This window comes from Phyllopteryx taeniolatus, chromosome 15 (genome assembly GCF_024500385.1).
Source record: "Phyllopteryx taeniolatus isolate TA_2022b chromosome 15, UOR_Ptae_1.2, whole genome shotgun sequence".
NCBI classification, from domain to species: domain Eukaryota; kingdom Metazoa; phylum Chordata; class Actinopteri; order Syngnathiformes; family Syngnathidae; genus Phyllopteryx; species Phyllopteryx taeniolatus.
This window is the reverse complement of record NC_084516.1, coordinates 5,158,759-5,185,584: the sequence shown is the minus strand read 5'-3', so window position 1 is coordinate 5,185,584 and position 26,826 is coordinate 5,158,759. Positions and strand designations below refer to the sequence as shown.

At 42.2% G+C, this 26,826-nt stretch overlaps 1 protein-coding gene across 2 annotated transcripts in view; it reads left to right on the top strand.

Annotated features, from left to right (window-relative positions):
* The window catches only part of LOC133490001 (protein FAM222A), a 28,732-nt gene extending 4,081 nt beyond the window's left edge, over nucleotides 1–24,651 (top strand). The window contains exons 2-4 of one of the 2 annotated variants that reach the window (XM_061799440.1): nucleotides 9,638–9,803; nucleotides 20,117–21,108; nucleotides 22,163–24,651. In XM_061799440.1, coding sequence (XP_061655424.1) covers nucleotides 9,674–9,803; nucleotides 20,117–21,108; nucleotides 22,163–22,414 — 1,374 coding nt within the window. In that variant the 5' untranslated portion in view covers nucleotides 9,638–9,673 and the 3' untranslated portion in view covers nucleotides 22,415–24,651. Of the gene's footprint in view, nucleotides 1–9,634; nucleotides 9,804–20,116; nucleotides 21,109–22,162 lie in introns of both variants that reach the window. The other variant, XM_061799439.1, reaches the window with a different exon arrangement.
* Nucleotides 24,652–26,826: the final 2,175 nt, after the last annotated feature.

The following is a 26,826-nucleotide window of genomic DNA, read 5'->3' as shown; positions in this document are numbered from 1 at the left end:
TGTTGTTAGTGTAAGCAGTGCAGCTCGGCAGTGAACTACAGAAGCCACAACAACAAAAAATCGTCCTGAGCAATAAAGTGGAATTAATGGATTTACCTTTTTGTTTTGAACTCATTATTATTATTTTTTACCTTCTCCCTCTGCGGTTTGAAGCGTACAATCAAATGTGGAGATCTTATCTGTCTGTTAAACATTTTCACCATCTGTTAGTGTTTTGAAGTCAAGGCTTTTTGCAAAGGTTGGACAGCGTAGCCATCGTCCTTCGACAGCGAGCACACCGGGATGAGGATAAGATAAGACCCCTTGCTGTGCGCGCTTTTACCTTGGATTTTGGGGGGAAAAAATAACACTTAATCGCTCCATTTTGGGGGGGGGGGGGGGGGGTGATAATTACATTTGCACACGGCATCTATTCATCACATTTCCAACCCCCCCCCTCCCAGAAAAAATAGAATGTTATGTTCCAAGAGTGTAACTGTTGTTCAACTATTAATAAAATGCCAGACAAATCCCCTCGATATCTGGTCGAAAGAAAAGTGAACAGTGCGTTGTTCAACTAGAACTTTTATTTACTGGTAGAAGTAAAAAAAATAGGAAGCTCAGACAAAGGGCTTTTTCACTGCAGGTCTAAGTGCCCAATCCAATAAAAAAAACATTCCGTCTATTTCCATGTACAATTCAGATTATTGTATGCACAAACCCAATTCAATCCATCAATTGTGTAAAAAGTAAATAAAAACAGAATACAATGACTTGCAAATGCTTTAACCTATATTCAATTGAATACATTACAAAGATATTTAATGTTCAGTTAATTTTTATTATTGCTTTTTTTCCCAAATAGTCATTTTGAATTTGATGCCTGCAACAAAAGAGAAAATTAATCAAATGTAAATAATAATATCTATAATAGTGTCCCATTCATCCATTCTCAATACCGCTTATCCTGTTCAGGGTTGCGGGGTGCTGGAGCCTGTATCTATCATATTGCACTTCATAAAAATATACAGTAATGACATAATTAAATGGAATGATTAGGAGTTAAACACTTTTTGTCACACGTTGCATCAAGTGAATGGACATTCTGCTGCTGCCCACCTTAGCCTCCTGGGGGCAGTATAAGACAGAAAGATGGATATACTGTACATGGACATCTATACAGTATTGACGTATGAGCTCCTCTCAGAGAATAAAGAATATATGACTGTGAGGACTGTTATATTGAATGTCTAAATGCGTTGCTGCACCATTTGTGAGTTGCTTAAAAGGTTATATGCATTTCCCAGTATTTGTTAGCATTAACATTAAGCTAGCGGAATAAGAGCTGAGCTATGTTGTTGTTGTTGTTGTTGTGACTTTTGGGTTGTGTTTGAAGTACACAACATGTAAAGTTGTATGTTTGGTTTGACATGTTTCAACTGGGAGAGCCGTTCAACTGAAATCTCAAGGCACTGCTGTACATGCTACTAGTGAGGAAATACAGTGCAGTAATTTAAATCTGCTCTCTACTAGTACTTCTAGTGGCATTCTAAAATTCTACTAGATAGCATCTAGCGCTTCAAAGTGTATGTGTAAATGTACATGCGGCAAAGGCGCACTTCCACTAACAACCTAGGCTAAACTTAGCTCCTCCCCGACATACAAAGCTTTTCTCTTTGTCGAGATGTACTGTATCACTTTAACGATCAACTGCGCTGCTTTTCAAATTAGAGAGGACGTTTCAGAAAGAGCACCAAAAAGTTTTGGTGTGAATACTACACTGCTGGATTTCTTTAGTGTCCCATTTCACTGCATTCTGCAATGATTCATTTGCATATATTGGCAGCAGAGCCACAATGTGGACAAGTTCCCAAAAAGGATCCATTGCGGCACATCATGTAAAAACACGTCCTCTTATTGTGTTTTCACTTTGGCTTTTGCGGCAGCTTGGGGGAGAGAAAAAAAAAAAAAAAAAAAATGGAAGTGTTTTTGAGCTCGGGCTCAGCGTGATTTACATGGCACCGAATGCTCCGGACATCTGTCCTCGTGTTGGCCAAGGCGTGCTATTTACATACATTGGATGGGAAATTATCAACCTTGGGGGGCCTTGAGAACAGGTTGTTTGATTCTCCACACTGTGAACCTTAATGTCCCTTAAAAATATCTTCTACAGAAAAGGAAAAGAAAGAAATCCGCTGCTCTTCTAGGGCGCGCTGATAGCAATTATGCAAACTATTATAGAATTTAAGCAGGCCGGCTTTTATCGGCTAATCCAGAAGTAATAGATTCTATTAAAAATGTATGAGGAGTGTGTGTGTGTGTGTGTGTGTGTGTGTGTGAGTGTGAGGTGGTTGAATCCAGCAGCTGCACTGCCGTCTATTTCAGTCAGTGTGTGTCAAACTACTTGTCTGCTGCCTCCCATTATTAAGACTGCACCCTGCAGCACTTCCATACATAAGAAGCAATTCATTACGCAATAAGAAGCTTGTTATTCATCAATTGTGCCACCATCCCTCATTGTTAATCGTTTACTTCCACCTAAATTAGATTTTTTTTTTTTTTTTTTCCCGCCTTGTATTATAATATTACAATATGAGTTTGAAATGATATTTGGGGAAGATAGTTTGTGGTATATTTATGGCTTTAACTATTAATATAGTTTCTCGAGGCCCATTGGTGTGAACCAATGGCGACTAGCTGCCGACCAGTTCACGGTGTATCCCGCTTCTCTCGCCAAAAGTCAGCTGGGATAGAGACCAGTTTACCTGCAACCCTAATGAGGACTTGTGCTATAGAAAATGGATGTGGACGTGTTTTATCCTTGTTACTATTAACAGCGGTTAACTTATTTTTATACTTGATAAAAATGGATAAAAGATAGTCACGAATGTGCAATTCACTACAAAATAAAAAGCTTGTATTCATTAACCGTTTTAATTGTTTACATCCACTACAATTAAGCTATTTTGGTGTCTGCCTTTTTTTCTTTTGCAGGAGAACATGAACATAGCACTCATATGCTAATCCGGCCAGACAGTGAAAAGACTCATCTCATCTCATGTAATCATTAATCGAATTTCCGGAGTGAGCGTGGCGCACATCACAGATTAACAATTTAGCCGCCATATTCGCGGTGACCTCTGCAGGGTCACTGGGGGCCACAGGTGACCCTGCGTGGTCAGACAGGTGCACTGCTTCCTGCATAATTTACCAGAGCTCTTTTGACCTCCCCCGACTTTGACGGATGACGATGCATGAAATGCTACAGCGCTACTACATTTTCTCAGTTATCGTACCGCTGGAGCTGTTGCTTTGCTAGTTACCAAAGCGGGATACTGTGAACCTCTGTTTATCATGGTGGATACATTCCAGGCCCCCCACTGAAATGAATGGTTCCAGCCTCGCCCCCCAAAAAGTTTGTAATGTACATAGGGTTAGGGATAAAACAGATAGTAATACACAAAATTAAATGAAACAGTTTGTGCATCATTTCATTGCAATCATGCGGCTCCTGGCATGTGTGGCTTGGCCACCTGAGGACAGTATAATACAGACCTACAGATACATGGAGATGGAGAAGATGATCACAACTCCTCAGGAAGCTGGAGTAATATTAGAGGTTTTTCCCGATAAAGAATTATATACCTCTGAATATTGTCTGTCCACATGTGTGGCTCCACCGTTTGTGTTCAAATATCCGTTGTTTAAAGTATTACAACACAGTCACATAGATGCTATTTGTTAGCCCTTCTGTGGCATTTTGCATTGTTCGTTAGCATTACGTTGGCAGACGTTCAAAGTGCTGTGGTTGTTTTAATACGCAACATGTAATTCTCTTTGTTTTAGTTTTTAGTTTAAGTGGGAATGGCATGAAACAGCTTGAAACCTCTTTTTTGAAGAATTGTTCGACATGTGCCAAACTGCTCCTTGCTGTGAAGTGAGTTGCGTTCACTGGCGCCATCAAGCGCTCGTCTCTCACATTTTTGAACGCAAGCCAAAGCAAAACATCGGCCGAGCGGCGTGCTTGAAACTCCAAAAACCTCCAAGTCGGGTCACTCGTACGTCAAGGTACAAGCTTCGTAACACGTAGCACGTAAAACTTTTATTACCTAAACACCAGTTTTAAGAACAATTCTTAAATGCAAATCTATTATACTAAAAAGTTAAATACAACTGAACTGTACTTGGCCAGTGATTCTTCACATACCACAAGAGGGAGCCTGTGAACCACACTTTGAGAATCATTGTGTTCGAGGAATTCATTTGCTATTTTTGCCATTTGCCTTGGACACCAATTTCCAGAAAGTCGACCGCTGAACAAAAAAATGGTACAGTTGCTTCATTTGACATCATCCGCCGTGTACCACACGTTGAAATGTGTGCTGTTGAAAATGCTTGTTGTTTGTGTTGACTTGTATTGTACGTTTAATGACAAGATTTTCTGTTTGCACCAGAACGGCTGTTAGAAGGGCCATTGTGTGCGGCTTCACAATCAAGGCCGTTCGTTGCCATCCACTGCCTCGTTCTTGCCAGGGTACACGCTGCGGATTGCGGAAGGTGCCAACTTTGGCGGCGGTCCTCCCTCGAGTGCTATTTTGGTTATCTCAGCAAAAAGCAATTAGAATGTCAGCAGCTTTCTGACTGCCAGTTTGACGGCACATTAATAGCCGCCGGGCATATTTTTTTGTCATCAAATTATAGTTAACATTTAATGCTTAATACCACCGCTATTAAAAGCGCCCCCTTACTGCTCGCCTCCTGACCTTGTTATCGTCCCACAAAGTGCCATCTCATAATCCGCGAGGGGAAGAGATAGAAGGGGGAAAAAAATCCAAATGACTGCCAAAGCGTCCTTATCGGAACACCGTAGGGGACAGCAGATGGACGGCAAAGCGCACGGTCTTTATCGCCCCCGATGAGCCTTCTCCAGGCCTCATTGTGCCGCTTATCCCCTCAACGGATGTCACTGGAGACGGATGAAGATTAGTCGCCTGTTCACCTTAAACTTTCTGGGGCTTTTCCTCCTTATGCATGACAGAAGAAAGAAAGACTTACGCTGAACTCGGGAGACCTCGCATATGTGGTGGAGGAGACGATTACAATGTTTAATATATATATATATATACACACACAACTTTTTATTTAAAAAATATTTGACTATTCTTGTGAGATATTTTTTTTCCTTGTAAATATACAACTTTATTTTTGTAAAATTAACTCTAGTAAGGGTTAATCTACCCTACCTTCCTTCCCTTGTAAAACTAAGAAAGATAAGCAGTAGGGAAAATGGATGAATGGATTACTTTTTTGATATAAAAAAAAAAGTGATTTTTGTGGCCTTCTCGTACACATCTTAATTCTTGTAAGAAGAAGGCTTTCTTTTGGGGGGGGTCCACGAAAATGTTTTACTTTTTCCAATGCAGAAATATATAACATACTTTTTCCTCAGAAATGACATTTATTTTTTTCCTCAAAAATATCCTGCTAAAAATTGCTCCAAAACTTTTTTTTGTAAAAATATATCACAGGCATGGAGAGAACATGCAAACTTCACACAAGTGGGGCCGGGATTTGAACCCCGGTCCTCAGAACTGTGAGGCAGATGTGCTAACCAGTCATTCACCGTGCCGCCACATAATACATGACTTTAAAAAAATATGTTTTATTTATATATATATATATATATATATATATATATATAAATCCAAAAAAAAAAGTTATCTAACATTATGCACTGTTTGAACATTAACACTGCACTCAAATATCAGAAAATTCTGGAAAAAAAAAGGTACTGAAATTATGATTCAATGAAAATGTATCGTACATAAACGCTAATCATCAATTGTACTTGTAATTCAATGTTTAGAAACAAACTAAAGTATGCAAATGTATTCAACTTAAAAGTTAAATATAAGTGAAGTGTATTTAGACAGTGGTTCTTTTGCATACCATTAGAAGGGGGTTGTGTTGGGGGACTCCTAAAATATATATATATTGTGGCCGACTGGTTAGCACATCTGTCTCACAGTTCTGGGGACCGGGGTTCAAATCCTGCCTGCGTGGGGTTTGCATGTTCTCCCCGTGGCTGGGTGGGTTTTCTCCGGGTACTCCGGTTTCCTCCCACATCCCCAAAACATGCAGGGTAGGTTGATTGAAGATTCTAAATTGCCCGTAGGTGTGAATGTGAGTGCGACTGGTTGTTTGTTTCTATGTGCCCTACGACTGGCTGGCGACCGGTTCAGGCTGTACCCCGCCTCCCGCCCAAAGATAGCTGGGACACGCTCTGGCAGCCCGCGACCCTAGTGAGGAGAAGCGGTAAAGAAAATGGATGGATAATTATTCCCCCTGGGCTGGGGTTATCAATTTATAATGATTATATTTACAATTGTAAATGCATACATTTCTGTAAGCCAAATTGTTGTAACATTACACACAGTTAGAACATTAAGATTAAAATATAGGAAAACAATACACCTGTACTTAAATAAGTCAATCAAAATGTATTCCACATAAAAGTTCAAAATTCTAATTAAATAAAAGGTGTAATATGCTGAACTCGGCGAGGTAAATTATACTGAACTCGGGAGACCTCGCATATGTGGCGCGTAGGCGAGGGTTTGGGGGGCTTTGCGGGGAAGCATGGAGACGCCAGACATCTGCTCTGTATGTACCCAGCGCAGATTATCTGCTGATTGAAGAGGACGCACTTGGAAGCCCTGACCGTAATGTTATTGTAACAGGAAGAACGCCCATTGACCCTATCAGGGAGGATGTCAGAGCAGCTAAACAAGCCTCTGTTACACGCAGAGCCCGCAAAATGGCTGCATCGGTGCCTTAGCAGCTGCGGTGGGAAGTCCCAATGTACCAATACTTCGATACTGTGCTTAAGTAGATTTGAACTAATGAGAGCTAGATTGGACTAACTCCATTTTTTGTCATTTTGCATGAGAGTGATTTCATGGCTGCAATAAAAATCTGGGAAGTTATAGCTTGATCTTGATTTATCTGGCAATTTATTACATCTTCCGGATACTTGTTTTTACAGAAATTGCTGTTTTATTTAGTGCAAAAGTGGTCTGCATCTAAATTATAAATATTTAATGAAAGATAGATGATATAGTATGATAACATTCACTTATACTAACATGCAGATTCACTGGCTAAAGCACGATTTACTTTCTGAGTGGTCTATCAGTCTCTGAGCTTCACTTCCTGTGATGTTTTTTTGCAAGAGTGGAAATGGGAGTTGGACCAGTGTTGCACTGATGAATCACGGCAAAGTGCTGAATGCAATATTAGAATGCCCCCTATGTCAAAATTGGAACTAAACCCATCAATTTTGACCAAATAACTAAAATGGAACTCGCCCACGCCGGCGCTCTGTGGCTTATTTATCAGGTACCTGGTCATCTTTAGCTAAATAGCATTTTTTTTTTGTTAGTTCACTATGTCAGCCAAGCTCTGGGAACACGTTTTCATGATAATAGTCGAGCCAACACTAGCTAGCACGAGCGACATGTAATGTGATTTTGTTGTTTCCTTCTTCTTCTCAGTACGAGCACGACGCAAGGGAAAAACTAGGGCAAGTAGTTCTTCTGCAGAGATGCTTTTTACCGTTGTGCCAACTCATCAAAATGTGTATTGTATATAACTGACAGTAAAAATTCATTTTTACTTTCACTTATGTAATTTCATAGTCTGTACTTTTGTACTTCAGTACAGTGTGAGTACTTTTGCCACCCGTGCTTAACAGTAAATCTGGCACTTAACTCACTTAGTTAATGGCGGTTCCGACATACTTAGTTTCGAGGTTACAGCCTTTTGTTGCTTTCCGAGTTAGTTTGGCAAGTTAGCTTTAGCATTCACTGCTATCATTGCTGGTGTTGCGTGCAGGGCTTGTAGCAATATTCCGCACGCTATCACATCATGCGTGAGGCTCTAAAGTTGTTAATGGTTAGCAAATGCTTATTCATTAACACTCGTTTAAATTTAGATGGCATTGCTTTCACTGTTTGACGCCGTGTATGTTCTTGGCTCAATTACAGTGCCCTCCCCGTTCTTCCCCCCACCCCGCCCCCCAGCTTCAAATTATGGCTGTAATGAAACATGTTCTCGTTCACGTCTCACTGTCTGCCAGTAAAAGGGAATTCCCTGGAGATACCATTTCTCAGCCTTGTTCTCTTCCCCGTTCCCAGCACCTCCCTAATGGAGCGCTTGTTTTGACATATCAACATGGCGTCTTTGGTCCTTTTAGACGTTAAAGGTGACAACTTGGAAGTGAGTTAGTCAGCATGGGGGGAAGGCGGCAACAACATTCAGATTTTGTCTTACTACCCCGAGGAAGAGATCTTAAAGAGCAACGAAAGCTTTTCTTTTATTTGCAAGAAATGTTGTATGTGCCACCGCTAGTGTAAACATGGTATTCTGATTAATATTGCGTGTGTGGCATGAGAATGAAACATTTATTCATCAGTTTTCATCCAGCTCAGGGTGCCGCCATGTTGGGCCACATCGCCCTCTGCTGTCGACCGAAATTTAAGATAGGGGGGATGCTAGTTGCGTTAACTTGCTCCAAGTCCGCTGCAGCTACAAGCTGCACTTGCTACATAGCTACGTAGCTAGCTACCTAATTTACTAACTACTTAGTTAATCTAAAACAACAAAGAAATGACTCCTCATATCATCACATTAATTCATAACCTACATGAATAAAGTATTATTATTATTATTATTATTATCTTTATATACACAAACTTAAATAGAGTTTGAGGAACGATTGTAGCATTTTCCTGACTAAAACAACCCCATTTCATAGAAGTACAGTGATTGTATAAACAGTGGGGCCTTAAGATACGAGCTACACAGCTTACTAATTTTTTCGAGATACGATCTAAGCTTTTTAAGCAATGGATATTTAAACACCAATGGTGGACCTACGCATGTAGGCAGACAATATAGAAATACTCACAGGCATATATTCTTTTTTCTTTACGAAAAACGACTAATATGACTGCAATGTATTGAGTCAGTTGTGAAACTCTTCATCGTGTGTCGCTGTATTATACTGCCCCCAGGTGGCCAAGGTGTATACATCAGAAGGAGTAGCAGCACAATGTCCACTGAATTGAAGCAAAAAAAAAAAAAAGTGGCAAAACTGTTTATTCTTTACACTTATATTTAATTATTTTATATCGTTACTGCATGTGATCCAGCATGGCAGCGAAGATGGATGACCAAAACACAATTCTTTCAAAATTCACCCCCCAAAGGGTGTTTCACGTACCAAGATCAAATTTGGTAGGCATGGTTATCATGAGTAGAACCACAAAAATATCTCAAGAATCCGTGCCTGAAAAGACACGAGAAGTCTGCCATTTTTTGTTCAAAGCAAATAGTGGTCAATTCTAAGGGTCCTTCAAAGACTGACTTTAACTTGAGATTTTCTCTGATTACCACCAAATTTGAACCAAGTATAGCAGACAGATGGGCATTTTGAAAATGTATCGTCATTGTGTGTGGACACAGCATGGTGGCGACAGACAGTTCTCATGACTGTTTCAAAACTCCTCTGTCAACACCTTCCCCGTACTATCCCATGAAAACTTTCTATCAAGATTTCCTTTGTTAAAATCTGGATTGTTGGTCTCCCCCACAGCAGGTCCACCCAGGCTGTGTGCAGCCGTAAAACGCCATCATGCTGGCCTGCATTCAAAGACGGCAGAACCTGTCGTCGCAACATTTGACCTGCGTGCCTAAAAGCCTGGATGTCCTGACGCCACCATTGCTGCTACCTGCGCCCCCGCCACCACCGCACACCCATAAAGGTGAGTCTGACTTACACAAAGTGTTTGTCTTTTGGCGTTTGTAACCTTTAGATACCGTTTGGTTCAAATTTGACCTGTTTTGATATCTGACAGCAAGAAAACTACTTACAACTGTCATCCTAAAGCAACCCAAAATTCACCCAAAAACTAAAAATTCAGTCTGTACTTTTTTTTTTAAAAACTTTTACTTCCATGTGAGTTGGATCATTACTTCTACCATTTCTACGTTTTTCTTTTTTACACAAGTACTGTATCTGTACTCCATTTACTTATCAAACATATCTATTTACTTATCAAACATATCTATTTTCCACATTGAAATGAAAAGCCATTAATTGGTTCAAGCCCCCTCCATGACCCCCGCCCCCCTAAAAACCATTGCAATAAAGTAGCACTGTATTTTATTAAAAAAACATAATAAAACAATTTATAAAATGAGAAATAAACTGTATTTAATTCCTGTATATACTGTAGTATTCATGTTAGATGTGTATCTTAAAGGGGCGTGGCCCAATGAGTGACATCGTGAGTTAGAATCTGGTTGGCCGGTCAGTTAGTCTGCATGTGAGCGTCTGGGCGTGAGTTGTGGCCTACAGCAGATACTCGAGTGTTGTCATTTTTCATTTTTGTCTTTGACTGTTTGTCCAGTTAAATAAACAGCGACTGGCTCTCCTTTCACACATGCGAGTGCATTAGAGTACAGTACGATTTATTTCTTTATTTATTTTCTCTTCTCTTCAACTCAAGCGGCAGCATATTTTGCTCCTATCTTAAATTTTGGGCACGCAACACAAAGCAAAATATCGGCGAAGCGGTGGCTTGAGAAACTCCTAAGTTGGCGCACGCGCAAGTCAAGGTACCACCGTACAGAGTTTGAGTACTTTTGCCACCTCTGGTTGTGAGGCTGTACTGTACAGTATATTTCCCCGATGAATCACTGCACCATTGTTTGAGTCCTCCGCTCAGTGTTTGTGCTGCATTTGAGGTAATTAGACCTCATTGGGTTCCAGTTTCATGCTTCCTGAGGTCACGGAACCTATTAAAAGAGTCATCAAAGCTCTGATGTAACGGGTTCAATTGGAGTAAAGAGACTTTCCCCTCCCTTCTACGCTCCCATTTTTCCCTTGGTGAAGTTTCTGCCTTTCCTGTTATGAAATATTAATTGGGAATCAGTGGAGAGCTTGTCTGCTAAATGCTGGAACAGAAGGGCCTGGTTGGCCTCGGGGCTGAAGTGTGTGTGTGTGTGTGTGGGGGGGGGGGGGGGGGGGGGGCAGGGTTCTCCTCCTGTTTACCTGCAGGGATGCGGACACCCCCATTCACCCCCGGGGGTATGCAAAGCTCCCCCGCAGCGGCCGGGCTGACATTTCAAGCGCAAGCGTGGCGGCGGGAGCTCGCTCTGTGTGGCCTCCTCAGTAAATGAGTCCTTGTTGGATCCAGTTAAACGGCGACATCCTTTAGCTGCGCTTTTCAAAGCCATTTCCATTTTTAGCTGTCAATAAATGGAAAGGGAGCGGACATGAAAGCTCGCCAGCCCAAGAGGCCCATTTTGTGAAACCACTGTAAGGAATTATGCGATCGGCAGTGAATGAACGACCCGCTCTCTTATCTCGACTTGAAAGCCAGGCCCGAAAAGCTTTCTTGCCCACCCCACCCCCCGTGCTGCTGGCCTTGCTCAGGCCCTGTTTAGAAGAGGGAAACTTTGCCCACGCTGGGCCGAGCGCCACGGAAACAAATGAGGAGTGACACAGGCGCTGAGGAGACGCACACACACACACACACAGCTAAGTGTTCAAGCCCGAGGTCACGCCGCATGCAGCCTCCGCGACGCGAAGGAAACAAAAATGGGGTGATTGGGATCACGGTAAACCCTCGCCTACTCGCAAATATTTCAGTGGAACAAACTATTAGCTGGAAAGCGCACTTGGGTCATTCCAGAATTGGAGGACAATTGAGGTGCCAACAATTTTGAAACAATGATTGATTTAATAGTTGTTTGATAGGTTTTCAGGAAAAACAGTCATCACATCTGGGATCATAGTTTAGGTTACAGTGAGTTTAATACAGCAGTGTCTTGAGATATCATACGAGCTGTCGTTCGATTTGAGATGCAAGTATGATCATGGAACAAAGTAAACTTTGCAATTGTAAAAAAAACAAAAAAAAAGTTGGTTCTGTCAATTATTCACACATTTTTTTGCTGTTCACGTCAGGGCACGGTCCCTAACCCTCACATGCAGCAAGGGTTTGCTGTATATTTTTATTCCGGCGTGTTTACGGAAGACGTGTCGTAAATAGAGAGTTAGTGTGAGGGACATCCAAGAGCGTGTGCTCCGGTGTCAACATTACCCCGCGTCTGCTTTTTCCATTTCCCCTCGTCGTTTACAGCCACGGCGAGGTTGCGTCAACCACAGGGGAGACAGGCAACCCTCCAGCCGCACAGCAGATAAATATTAATGCATCCTAACATCAAGTAAGCTACTCATGCTCTGGTTTAGATATTTAACCCTTACAAACCGTTTAGGTCAGTTTTTACCCGTTTTGAATATATATAATAATAATATAAGTACCCTGAATCTCATTCTTTCACCCTAAAATTAAAAATGAGAATATTTTAAAATGCCATTCTGCGCTACAAAGTTTGTGTACACCGAGGCTGTTCTGTGTCAGCTTTGATCGATGGCTGCTAAAATGGATTTTAGAGTTGCCAGAATTTTTTATACCGAGGAAAATGGTGGTGATGGTGGGAATCTTGAGACCGTGCACAAGAAGGAGTTACAATCAGTCTGGAGAACTGTCTGCATTTCCTCCACATTTGGTCTTTGAAGGCTGTTGGGGGAATCTTGACAGATGGATGGATGACGATAAATTGAAAAGAATTTTAGTTTTTCGTCATTGCGTGTTGGTGACGCATAGCAGCAAAGTTTGATGACACAAAAAAACACGACTAATAACTCCGTAACAGCATGTCTATCATGACCAACACAAGTTAACGTATCAATGTTACCTAATTTAATATAGACTACCATCGGCAATTAAAATGTATTGTAATGCCCCCGCAAGTAGTCAAGGATAGACACAACCCTTTCAATCGCGTTATTGAGCGAATAGTAAGAAAACAAACATGTAATAAGCACTTTCATACATGCGTTGCTGATGGCCCCAAGTTAACAGAAAGCCAACTCTACACTCTCATTCGCTGATGCCTTTTAAAGCCATACACACAGAGATACTACAGTAGAATGTGAGGATGACGACCCCAAGTGGACAAAAAAATTATATCTGCACATGCACGTTATTGTGTTAAATATCAAAAAAGCAAGATAATGTTTTATCCGATTACTGTATTCATTGATGAGATAATCAGTAGAACACTATTTGACAGCTCACAGCACCTAGTAAAAAGCCATAAAAAGCTTACGAAAACATGATATGGTGGGGTCATGAACGATGAACTGCGATATGGCGGGGGAACGTTGTATATGCTCACAAAGACCTCCATCTGGCGCACCCCCAACGGGCATGGGCGGTGCAAGGGCCTGTTCATCACCGCTTGCCGGGCTCAGCATTGACACGTTGAGGTGCTGACTGTTACGCAACAAACAACAGATGACTGGAAGGAAGGCCAATTAATGACAAGGTTTTAATGACTGGACTTACTGAGCAAAGTGTGTGCATCGGGGAGGTTGTCATGGCAACCGTTCCAGGTTCACTTTTAAAGGCGTTACAAATGCGCAACGCTCGGTCTCGGGCTGTTATGGTAAATATCAGGACTCTGTGAGTGCGGCGCGCCGTAATTAAGTACGCGCCAAGCCGCATTCTGCTCGGCTCTTTTGTTATCACAGAAAAGTGCTCGGGATAAGGATTCGGCGTGAAATCAAAAAGAGCGGCGCTCGTGTTGGGGGAAATTATTATCACGGAATAATGCATGAGCGCAAGCGTTATCTCGCGTGAGAATCGGCGGATCAAGCGGGCCCTCGGCGCTTAAGCGTCCCCTCCGGGTAACAGCTGGAGGTCGTGCAAGGGGTTTGTTTTGCCCGTAAATCAGTGATTAACTCTTAACTGCTCCCAAACAATGAGATATCCACTCTAATCTGGAGAAGGGGGGTGAATTGGTGTAGGCTTCAAGTGTGACCACGGGAAAAAGATTAGCCTGTTTTTTTAAGAGGCAGAAAGCATGGAGAGCGTTTGTTCAGGGGGGGGGGGGGGGGGGGGGGGGTATAAAGCTTATGAAAGACCATTTACATACCATCGCAACAAATACCCCCACCACCACCCCCGCGCAATGTTTCCCCACTTGTGTTTGCATAACCTTGAAACATGCACACAATGCACGGCGGCGCTTGAAAGTTGGCAAATGCATGGAGGGATGAAATCAGGATTACGAGTCGCCTGTGAAAATGTGCCGCTTGGCACTCAGCGTGGCATCGCAATCCTTGAACAGGCCACAACACCAAATAGAGTGGCATCATTAAAGACTCTGTAAAGTGAATTCAGAAATGTGTTTCTAAATACAGTACATGTGTGAGGATAATGGCTGAAAACATATGCAAAGACTAAGAACTACTGTATGTAGTACTCACTTGTGGAGATACAGTGGACTTCTGCAGATTCAACTATTCTCTGCTTTTATAATCTGAGCTGACTGCTCATTTATTTTCACATGAGCTGCCACTCCCCCACTAAATAAGAACTTGAGCTTCATTATCCGCCATAATTGCAACATGCCGTTAGACACCGGTGGGTAGCTAAGCCTACAAACCAAAAAGACAATCGCTTCGTATGTTCCGCAGGAGTGGCCGTTTCAGAGTGCCTCATTGTCAGCCATGAATGTACGCAGTTCAGATAGAGAAAGACAGAAAAGTGAAGAGGGTGGAATATTTATGTATTTATTTTTTTAAGTCCGACTTGACAGCCAGCATGTGTTTACCAGGACTTCTCGCTGGCATTGCTGTTTTAGAGCGCCTCGTTGTAGCGGTGTGGAAAAGCCCAGTGGGACATACTGTATTCCAGCCACCAGAGGCTTTTAGCGTTAGTGGTCCGCAGACCATTATTTTTTTTTTTAATGAGATCAACCCAAATTGAGAACCACTGTTATAGAGAGGGCACATCCAGTGTCATTAAATCCTGTCATTCCCGTCTACTTCAATCAATGTGGAGAAGGGCAGGCACGGGGGGGTCAAATAATTAAGAATTTGTCAGCACCGCATGATGCCGTTCGCCCTGCTTGTTTTTCCACACTGTTGTTCTCCCCCGCCTGCGACGCAGCGTGCGGTCGGCAGGTTTCCGGGTGATCAAGGTCGGGCTGTTAATTATCTTTGTGTGCCATTTCTTTACCTGACAACACTCGCTGGTTGCTCAGGGGAACCTTGACCCTCCCCGTTTGTTTTCGTTGCTTATCTGTGGTGCGCAGCGGTCAATTGGTGCACACGGCAGAGGAAATGACAGCAAAAGCACCGCGGTGTCGTTATCAATCAATTAATGGACCAATCGGGGGTTGGGTTGGGTGTGCCATGCAATCCGCAATAAAGAGAGACCATATGAAAAAAAAAAAATGCAATAATTTTACCCCTCCCACATGCTTTAAACACAATTAAACTTATTAAAATACACAAACTTATTAAAACCCACTTTTTGAATATTCTAAAAGAGACAAATAAGGCAAAGGAGAATCAAACTGTGCATATCTAAACAATAAAATGTTGAAAATCGGCCAGTTTAACATATAAAGCGAAACGCCATACGCTAACGGAAGGTATCATAGATTTTATGGTAATTATAAACCTTTAAACAACTGCTACTTTAACACACAGAGCATACAACAATACTCACAGGCATATATTCTCTCTGCTCTGTGGAAACAAATATTGAACATAAGTAGGGGACCGTCTGTGCCTGTTCTTCTTGCAGTTAATTATGTTGGGCATCTCTTCCGGGAGACTTTAGCGCTGCCTGCCATTTTGCAGCACAATGTGTTACTACTCAAAATTCGCACTTGCCTGTATACTGTAAAAAAAACAAAGTCTCTTAAAAATCTGCAATAAAACGGGGGAGCGAACAATGAACTGCAATATAGTGGGGATTCGCTGTACTTTAAAGTCTTATTGAAAGTATTACCGGAAGAGAGTGAGCTTTCTTACACATTTCCTTTAGGTCTAATGACCTAAGGGTCCTAATTGGGGATGTACATCACTCAACAATTGCATTGCTAGCAGCATGTCATCAATAACACACAATTTAATTTTTTTTTTTTAAAAATTTTGTGGAACGTCACTCTGTCACTTAAGTCTGCGGTTATCCGATAGTTTTCATCCAATGTGAGTGGTTTTTGTTGTAATTGTTTTTTGCAATTTTTTTTTAAAAATCAGTGTAGATTTGCTAAGGGACTGCATAAACAGTTCAGAAATACTTTATAATTTTTACACTTGTGATACAGTATTGGGAAATTTTACTTTCTACGCGAAGTAGTTCAAAGTTCAGTTCACCGTTCCTAAAATGAACTAGTTCAGTTCATACTTCTTTTTTGTTTTTTTTCCCCTCAATATGTTGCTGATGGGCTATTCCCCTTAAAATGCTGGCATTTCATTTTCCCATTGTTGCCACCCATTCAGTCGCCAGCTGCAGCTTTCACCCTACAAACTCAAAAACATGAGGAAAAACATGTTGCTTGAATGGCCTTTTTTTTTTTTTTTTTAATGAGGAGTTAAAACAGGACTTGGTTCTTAATGTGAAAACAAAACCACGCAACACAGTATGACAGGAACGATGGTGGAAGGGCATTGATAATTTTGCATTCCTTGCAACTCTGGCTGACGATATTAACTAAATATTGAATCTATAATCTATATTACAAAACAAAATAAATTACACACCATGACAATGTGATCATACAGATTTTAACTAAAGCATTCTGATACAAATAATACTTTTCATTGTAAGCCAAATAATTTTTTACAATTATGTACTGTATGAGAAAAGAACCACCGAAGTCACTCCCATTTACGCAGTGTCCCTAAATGCACCTCGCATTCTCACGCAGCTGGAACGTGCCAGCCGTGAATGGCGGGCGTGCCAGCACTGAATCGGTTGCTAAATACAGCGTTTATCCGCCGACATATGAAGGCTCGCATATAGTTTGTTCAAAGAGTCCCTAACAAAACCTGGCACTCTTGAATGAAAATGAAATTTCGTTCGAAAACCGTTCTTTGACGCCAGAATGAGCGCATTGTCAATGACCTTCATCAGCACAAAATGTGAATTATAGTTCATGAACCTTCGTTCATTGAACTCATTCACGTACAAGACTGCCGTCATATATACCGTTACTATGAAGGGATTCAATTTCTACCGTGATATGAATTTTTGGCCATATTGGTCAGCCCTTGCATCACCCCCCAACACCGAGTTGATAAATATGTGCATGTGGCATTTTGTCAGGGAGGGAGAGGTGGCGGAGGAGGGGTTCGGGCCTATTAACTAATGAGGTTTCCATAGTAGCGCAGCCTTGCAGCCACAGTGGGAAGTGCAGCTGTGTTGTGTCTGGGCGGCTCTGACAGGGCTCTAATCTCTGGCCTAACAAAACCAGACACCCTGCCAAGGCGTGCGTGCCACACGCACGCCGACATTTTCACCGAGAACGACGTCTTTTGATTTTTCTTCTCGCAAAATTAGCCGTCTCTTGTAATTGGCCAATATTATCCGGCATGGAAAATAGAGCACTTTTCTGCAATTACACTTTAAATGCATCATTGCGTGTCCACCCGCAATCATCCCATGTGAACAGTCTAATCTTTTTTTGTTCATAAATATTCAATTATTTGCCAAAGGCTATGAATGTTTTTGCATCTGGTTGTACCTTTTTCTTTTTTTTTTTTTTTTTTTTTTTTTAAGAGGATTATGGGACATTACACAACCACAACCCTACAGATTATCAGTAAAGGATTATTTTAACCCTAACCCTCATGATTATCAATAAAAGATTCTTAACCCCATTAAGGATTATCAATAAAGGATTATTTTAACCCCAACCCAAAGGATTATCAATAAAAGATTCTTAACCCCATTAAGGATTATCAATAAAGGATTATTTTAACCCTAGTCCGAAAGATTATCTAAACCCTAACCCTCACCCAGAACCACCACGCTCCCTCAGGTCGTACAATTCAAAATTCAACCCGAAGATCCAACAGCATCAAAACAAATGTTAAAGTTTTGCTTTTTCTTTGGGTTTTTGTGACACCAAAAAGATGCCTCAACCAATGTCTGTAAAGAAGAGAAAATCGACACTTAAATCATTAGGCCAAGTCCATGTTCAGACTTAAAGCCTTCATTTCAGAGGATGTATTTTAAAGAGGAGACTGAGGAGACTGAGGAGAGTGAGGCGCCGTCCCACAAATTCAGGTTACGTCACCAAGTTTTATGATGGCAATATTGATCCTGTCGTGGTTATTTCTATTTCTATTGTTTCCTGTGGGAAAAACCGCCAAGCGGCGTTCAGAAATGGATTGTGTTCCAGCGTAGAGACTCCGTGAGTATTAAGGTCTCTCCCGACAGGGCGGATATTGTTGTTTTTGCTGGTAGTGCTCCACATACTAACCAATGTTTTGCTTTGTCGTGTTTCTGGATTGAACACTCCTCCTCGCCCTCTTCCCACCATTTTAAACACCCAATTTCTTCCTTTCATGGGACAGATCGCGTAGATTGATTCATTTTCACAGTCGTAGTGGGTGTTGGGGGTTGGGGGGGTGGGGTTCTCACTCACCATAGGCCTGAAATGAAATAAATTTCAGACGGGAGCAAGCTCGCTCGCCCCCGCAAAACTGGAATTGGTTTTGTTATTGAGAATTAAATGAAGTGTAGTTTCTATACTCTTCGCAGATCACAGCTTTCTCTTCAGCTGCCCTGATCCCTGTTGACTCGCATCCACCTTAATAAAAGCGACGCTCCGCAAGCCGGCTGTAATTTACAGCCGCGGCCACGTTTATTGTTTTAAACGGGGCCGCCTTTATCAACCTTTACTACGTCGCTTGGCGTTAAGCAGCCATGAAATTACCCGGCTAATGACATTTAAATCCAGTCGCCGTTTGGCTCGCTGTCGACGATTCAATCACGGCTTGGCGATCCGTCCGCGACGTTTCTGTCACGGTTTGAGCTCAGCAGCTTTGCTGTGGATTGTGTTGAGATCCATCCATCCATTTTCTATTGCGCTTGTCCTCATTAGGTTCCCAGGGGACACACCTGGAAATTTGTCTGCAAGGGTGATTTCTTCTCTATACAAACCCAAATATTTTCAATCTGTAGTGAACCCTGTGAGCCTACTCGCGGTTTGCTCTTCACAAATTCATGGATTTCATATTTTTTTGGTGGAACCTATAGTTTCATCTATTTGCTGACAAACTCATCTATTCATATATATATGTTTGTGCGCTATCTGTACCCCCGAGCCTAAAACTAAGAAGTCACAAGATGAGGCCAAAGTCCTGGCTCACAAGAAAAAAAATTAATTGGTGTCAATGAAGTACTGTTGAAGTCATACATCTCAACTGAGAGACTAAGATCTTTGTGCGTTAGGAAGGAGCTAGGTTTAGTCTGGGTCGTTAGTGGAGGTTGCAGAGGGTCTTCCCCGCATGTGCAAGTACATGCCCTCTTTCGGTGCATTATTTTGAAATAAAATCATCTGTAAGCCATTTATTTTTAAGGGTAATGGTGTAAGATGAGGCGGCACGGTGGGCGACTGGTTAGAGCGTCTGCCTTACAGTTCTGAGGACCGGGGTTCAATCCCCGGCCCCGCCTGTGTGAAGTTTGCATGTGCCTGCGTGGGTTTTTTCCGGGCACTCCGGTTTCCTCCCTACATCCCAAAAACATGCAGGGTAGGTTGATTGAAGACTCTAAATTGCCCATAGGTGTGAATGTGAGTGTGGATGGTTGTTTGTTTCTATGTGCCCTGCGATTGGCTGGCAACCAGTTCAGGGTGTACCCCGCCTCCTGCCCGATGATAGCTGGGATAGGCTCCAGCACTCCCGTGACCCTTGTGATGATAAGCGGCTCAGAAAATGGATGGATGGAGGGTGTAAGATGAGATGGAAATTACAGTGGGGTCTTGATTTACGGGACTAATGTTTTTCCCTGACTGTGCTTGTAACTCAATTTACTCATATCTCAGATTTTGAGTTGTTTTGCTATTTGCGGCAGGGCCTATCCACTGTGAATAGGGGGCTTTAAATTAAGAGTGTTGGAGGGGAGTGTGCATCTGAATTCAGTGAAGTGAATCCCTCTTTTTAGTCTAATAGCTGGCTTTTGTCTTCCTACGTTCCCAGGCGAGCCAGCCTCTGCCGGGTCCAGGTACCCGTCTCCCGCCGAGCTGGACGCCTTCGCCAGGAAGACCGCCAGCAGCCCGCTGTGCATCAAGATCTTTCCGTCGGACATCCGGGTGCCACAACACAAACAGCTGAGCAAGACGGTGAACGGCCTGGACACCACGGGCCAGAGCTACGGCACTTACTCGCAGCCTTACTCGGGAGGCTATCAGGGCTTGTTGGCCATCGGCAAGGTGGCGGCGGCAGCGGTTAAGGGGGTGGTGAAGAACTCTGAGGGGAAACGGACGAAGCAGACACACAGCCAGGCTTGTCCGACGCCATATAAAAACCCAGTGAATAATGGCTATTCCGTCAGGCACGGGCACAAGGCCTATCACGTGAGCTCGTGTAAGCCCGACGTTCCCGTGGAGACACTTTGTTCCATTGCTGGGATGCCCTCCGGAGATCATAGCCTGCTCCCTCGCTCTGAGCTGGCAGAGGTTCAGAGCCTGATGAGGCAGCTAAACAGAGTCTCCCGGCCAGGGGGCGAGGCTAGAGCCAGCCCCTCTCTGCAGGCGGTGGCGGCCGTGGCGCACTCGGACTTCGTCGCGGGTGTCCCTCTGACGCAATGCAACACGCCGTTCGGCGGCGCGGTGGACCCCGTGCAGAGCGCCGCCCACGTGGCCCAGGCTGACTATGCCGCATGGCAGCACAGGCATCAGGTGTATCGGCGGGGAGCGGCGAGGATGTACAACCTCGTAGCGGCCGACTCCGGTATTGGAGAGTCTCCTGAAAGCTGCCTGCCTTTGATGTCCTCCTCGTACGGGGTGCATCCACCCGTACAGGGTCACTTCTCCGTCAAACACTTCTTCACGCCGCTGTGGGACGGCGTTACCGCTACGCCCAATAGCGACTGCTGCGCTTCTCAGGTGCCGGGTACCTTGGCGCCCCCGCACCCCCGACTCGGCCAACACCACCAGACACATTTCCACCCTGTTCCTGTTCATCCTCAGGTAGAGTTGTATTTTTAAATTTCAAAGTTGGAAACGTTCTATAGGAATTTTGGGGAATAAATAAACCAGGAATTTACCAAATTCAAGGTTGGCTCTGAATAAGGAACTTAGATATACAATGAACCTCTGGTATTTGCAAGGGATCGGGACAGAGCTCTGCTGCGAAAATCTGCTCGTAATTGACTCCTCATAAAGGGTTTGTAATTGCCTAGAGATGCCACAAGAGGGCTGCAAATTACTACTTTAGTCCAATCACATCAAATTGTTTCCTTGGCACCAAGATGTCACCAGATGGTGCCAATTCATTACTTCGATTGCTTTGGCCTGAGTAGAAAAACATTGTATTCACTCACCCGCCTTGACTCACATATGGATTGAAGTGACATCCCATTCCGAATCCATAGGGTTCTATGTGACATCGGTCCACCTTTTCCGGCTATAACAGCTTCAACTCTTCTGGGAAGACTGTCCACAAGGTTTAGGAGTGTGTTTATGGGAACTTTTAACCATTCTTCCCAAAGCGCATTAGTGAGGCCACACAGTGATGTTGGACGAGAAGGCCTGGCTCTCTCTCTCTCCGCTCTAATTCATCCCAAAGGTGTTTTATCGGATTGAGGTCAGGACTCTGTGCAGGCCAGTCAAGTTCATCCATGCATGTCTTTATGGACCTTGCTTTGTGCACTGGTGCACAGTCATGTTAGAAATGGTACAACTGTTCCCACAAAGCTGGGAGCATGGAATTGTCCAAAATATTGCCTTTGTTTGTTGCAGTGAGAGGAACTCTGAAGGATTCAGCGTACAAATAGCTTTTGGACAATTCATTGCTCCCAACTTTGTGGGAACATTTTGGGGATGGCCCCCCTCCTGTTCCAACATGACTGTGCACTGATGCACCATTTATGTATTTTGCAAGGATTTCTGTTTTTACCCTCAATTCCCAGTTAATTCCTATTGAAAGTTTTAAATTTGACATTTTTACAAAATTCCCCATCTTAACGTACCATGGAAAAGGTTCTGACACTCAGGACATTTTTCTTTGCAATCTTATCCTCAGGTCTACGGCACAGAGCAAAATGTCTGCTGTGGGCCGCCGGGCGCGAGTCTGTGTCACGCCGCAGTACTCAGCAGAAGTCTGCAGTCTCTGGAGTGCCTCATCAGTGAAATCCAGCCGCCCTGCATCAAAGAGCGCATGCTGGGCCGCGGGTACGAGGCTGCCGGGACGCAGCAGATGCTGGAGCAGCAGCAGCAGCAGCAGCAGCTGCCTCATCATCATCACGCTCACATCCAACTTCCAGTCTACAGATGAGACGTAACGCGGCCAACGAAAACTCGCTTTGATATCAAAGGCGACCCGCTGGATATCAGTCGTGCAATTCGGAATTTGACCAAAATATTCAGGAAGTCTCACAAAAACGCGGAATTTTTACCTGCCGTTGTGAATGACCTGAGCATAATTCACGCCTCCCCTAATTATAATTTTCTACATGAATAGATGAAACTGTAAATATGCCACAAACTATAATCACTTTAGTATCATTCCAAACACATCTTACAGCATTACCCTTAAAAATAATTGGTTAACAGATTATTTGATTTCAGGAAAAAAAAAAAAAAATACACAAGTGCGTGTGTGTACATGCGGAGAAAACTTTCCGTAACTTTTTCCCCTAACTAACCAATGCTGTACTTAGCTTCCACCGACATATATAGCTCATCTCTCAGTCGAGATGTATCACTTCAACATAGTTCCTTGACACCAATGTTCTTCTTTCCTGTTAGATATCCTATATGTCTGCTGCATGTGCATTAAATAAGTGTAATTGGGCGGCTTGGCGAAGAAGTGCTGCCCCCACAAGTGAAAATACAATCCGTGCTTTTACCGTTTTAATGGGGGCTGACTTTTTTCTTCCACACTCGATCGAGGCTGCCGTTCTGCAAGTGGTAGCCGTCCGTCTCGTCGCAACGCCCCTACCGCCGCCGACATTCGTCATGGTAACAAAAGCCCCGTTCCTGCAGTAGATGGGGGGCAGGGTGGGCAGTGCCTTGAGTATAATCTCTCCTCCTGCCATAATGACCAAAATTAAAATACAGTAGTGAGTAGGCCTAAGGGTTTAGGGGGGAAAAAACGACGGTTTTTAACCCCTAATAAGGATATGTACTACAACTGTTATGTAATATAATTGTAATCCACTGTAACACTATTATTAACACTGCACTTAACTATAGGAAAATGATGATCCAAGTAAAATGTATTGCACATAAATGTTAAAAATTGTACCTAAATAACAGTTTAAAAACAGTTTGTAAAGGTTACATGCAAATGTATTGAATTTAAAAGTTAAATACAACTGAACTGTACTTGGCCAGTTATTCGTCCACGTATCACTAGAGGAAGCACTGAATCTGTTGTTTGACTTTTCCCCTGAAATTTTTGGTTGAATTCCGAGTTCCGAGGGTCCACCGTCTATTACCTGTCTTGTGTCAAAAGACTGTGCAGGAAAATGATAATCATGAGCCAAGAAGCTGATTTTTCTGTCATTATTCCTCATACTGATGTACAGCACCTACGGTGACCATTATTTACCATAATAATAATCATAAAGAGTGACTGTACTTGAATCTGCTTGCCCACTCCAAGAGAATCATGAACACTCAGGCTTCTCCTATACAATTCTTATGCTCACTGTATGGAGGTGGGGGAAGATAAAAGATGTGAATATTTCTTTGCGTCACACATTACTAACGAGTAAAGTTTTTCTCTAGCATATGATGCATATTCTGTCATGTTTTTTAGAAGTCTCAGTTGATTTTAATGTCGTCCACGGCAGTTCCAAATCAACTGTGGCGTTCAGGCCGAGCAGAATGTGCCCTTTGATTGTGTTTCAACATGAGATTTTTTTTTTGTCTTTTTTTTTCAGGCGAACATTCACTGGACATATTAAGGTACACGGTTTAATTAAATCCAGTACAAGAGCTGTATCGGAAATTCCGCCTTTACAGGGATAAAGATTTTTAACAATTTTTTAAATACAGCTTTAGTATTGGATCTCATTACACTGTACAGCTGTACCTAATATTATGGTTTCCTCTCCATAGCTCTGGAATGTTGTGGCGACTACTCACAATCGAAAACATCGCGGCGGGTACTTGCCTGTGTGTCTGCGGTGCTTGTATGATATTTATTTATGTTGATTTGTATGTGGGGGAGTATCTCTATTAAGTGCAATTATTTTATCTATGGACTTGATGAGGTATGTTGTTGAAATAAGTATATGTATGTACTGTATGTATGTATGACCTGTCCCTTTTTGCCCTCTGCTTCCTTATGGGGATTGTCAAGTAAATGACATTTTCTAGACCCAAAACAAATGTGTGCGTTTGTCATTACACACATTTCTGCATTCTTTTGGAAAACAGAGTTGGACGATGTCACTGGACTGTGAAGCTGTTAAGTAAGGTAGACGAAAATATAAAACGAAAGATGATGCTTTATATGGTAGAGCTGGGTGATGCACCTTAAAATAAAATGTGTTTTTAATCGTCCCCCACCCCTCTTTCCTAAAAGAAAAACTACATTTAAAACTCAAAAATTAAGAAAAATAAGTGCTTCATGTAAAATGTCCCTTTTGTCAAAACATACATAAACATGATCTTTACTACTATTAAATTAAATGTTCAACAATTTAACATAATACTACCAAAGATGTAAAAAAAGAAAAAGGATATTACCTTGAATTAATCAACACACACGAATAATCGTCCGGCTCTAAACACGCGTAATGCATAAATCATACCTATAACACAAATAGAAAATTAAAATTGTAGTCCGTTGCTGTAAAAATAATTCAAAATGGTTTGATTTTAATGATGGTTGATAAAAGTGGAGGAGAGATGGCAAGCACTGTATTGTTTTGTTAGCGATAGATCTTTTTTTGACTTGGATGTCAATCACCCTTTTGCTTGATTGACTCTATCGCTAATGCAAAGTGCAAAGAGATCATTTTCAGACGTTGGCTTTCCATGAGAAAATTCTGTCATTCTGTCAAAATATTCAACATTCAAAGAATTCTACATTTTCCAATGCGAAAAGTAAAAAATTCATTAAGTAACTGTAACTGTCACCTCAAATTTAACTTTTCAAAACTCATTCAAACCATTTTAACTTAAAAAAATCTCAACATACCAATTTTCTATAATAGGAAAATTCCCTAGCTAATGGAGAAATTGTACAAATGTACCTTATGTCTCATTTTCTACATTTCTACATTAATCGTTGATTTCTTCAGATCTACCCCTGCTCATCGCTCATGGTTTTAAGCCGTTTTTTATTATTATTATTTAACACTATTCAGTGTACCCCTGCTAATTCGCGACAATCTGTGAATAATTGATGCTGCCTTATTTTTGTCATGTAATTTTTTCTTAGTGCAAATAAGTGGGGGTTTCCGCAAGTAACGTGATCGGTGAATAGGAAAATGAAAACTACTGAAATAATGATTCAATTAAAATGTTATGAGTATAAATACAAATTGTTCCTAAATGTTTAAAAACAAACATTTCTGAATGATTAAATGCAAATGTATTGTACATAGAAGTTAAATATGACCTGAACTGTACTTAACAAACACTTATGGATGCATGTGAAAAAACGTTGAAGCCACAGTAACATGCAGAAATTTAATTTTGTGATTCTTTCACATACCACCAGAGGGAGCCCGAGTACCACACTTTGAGAATCACTGCTATAACTATTGCAAATTGCAAAGAGATCATTGTCATACTTTTGTGGCCGAAACAGAGGCCATTTAAATACACTAATATAGCACGTAAATGCAATTAATAAGTTAATGCGGGCATTAGCCAGTCTGTATTACAAAGCAAATGACCCAGCTGGAAGGCATAATAGCATTCTGTTCACTGGTTGGAGGCTAAAACAGCAATATGGGCCTGATAAGTAATAACGCAGGCCTTCAAAGGTCAGTTTTGTTGTCATTGAGGCGCTGTTGTCGGGCAGTGATTTGCTGATTTGAGCCTATTGTGTAGCAGGCTTGGACGCGGCGCGTTTTTCATGCTATTTATCTGTCAGGACAGGCCCGGGCGCCGTGCTGATAAACCAACCTGGAACACAGACGTGCTCTCCTCCTCCTCTCCTCTCTTCTTTCTCGCAGACGATTAGTTCAGGCCCGGCTCCTCCGGGAGGGGAACAGGAGCCGCGCCGACCTCCTGCGACATACTTCAGATAAGGCGGCCTGCAGGAGGAGGAGGAAGAGGAGACTTGATCTGCTGGGATTAGTGCAGGGAAATGAAAGAGAAAGGAAAGGTGATCCTAATCTCTTTTTTTTCTTTTTTTTTTTTTTTTTTTTTAACGGTGATGAAAAATTAAATTGTCTAAACTGACAGAATTATATACAGAATAAATTATTACGGGGTTCAGTAGTGCCTTGAGATATGAGTTTAATTCATTCCGTGACCACACTTCCAAACTCCAACAATCAACAAAACATTTGGTAATGTGTTTTTAATCATGAATATGGCACTGTATGATATTGCACTTAACATGTATTAGTGCCATAATTAAATAGAATGTAAAAAATTATCCAGGTTTTTGCATCATCATTAATTCATTGTGGCTCCTTTTGGTTTGTGTGACTTGGCCTTCGGGCGGCAGTATAATACGGTCATGCAGACACAAGCAAAGACGAGTTTCACAACTACTAT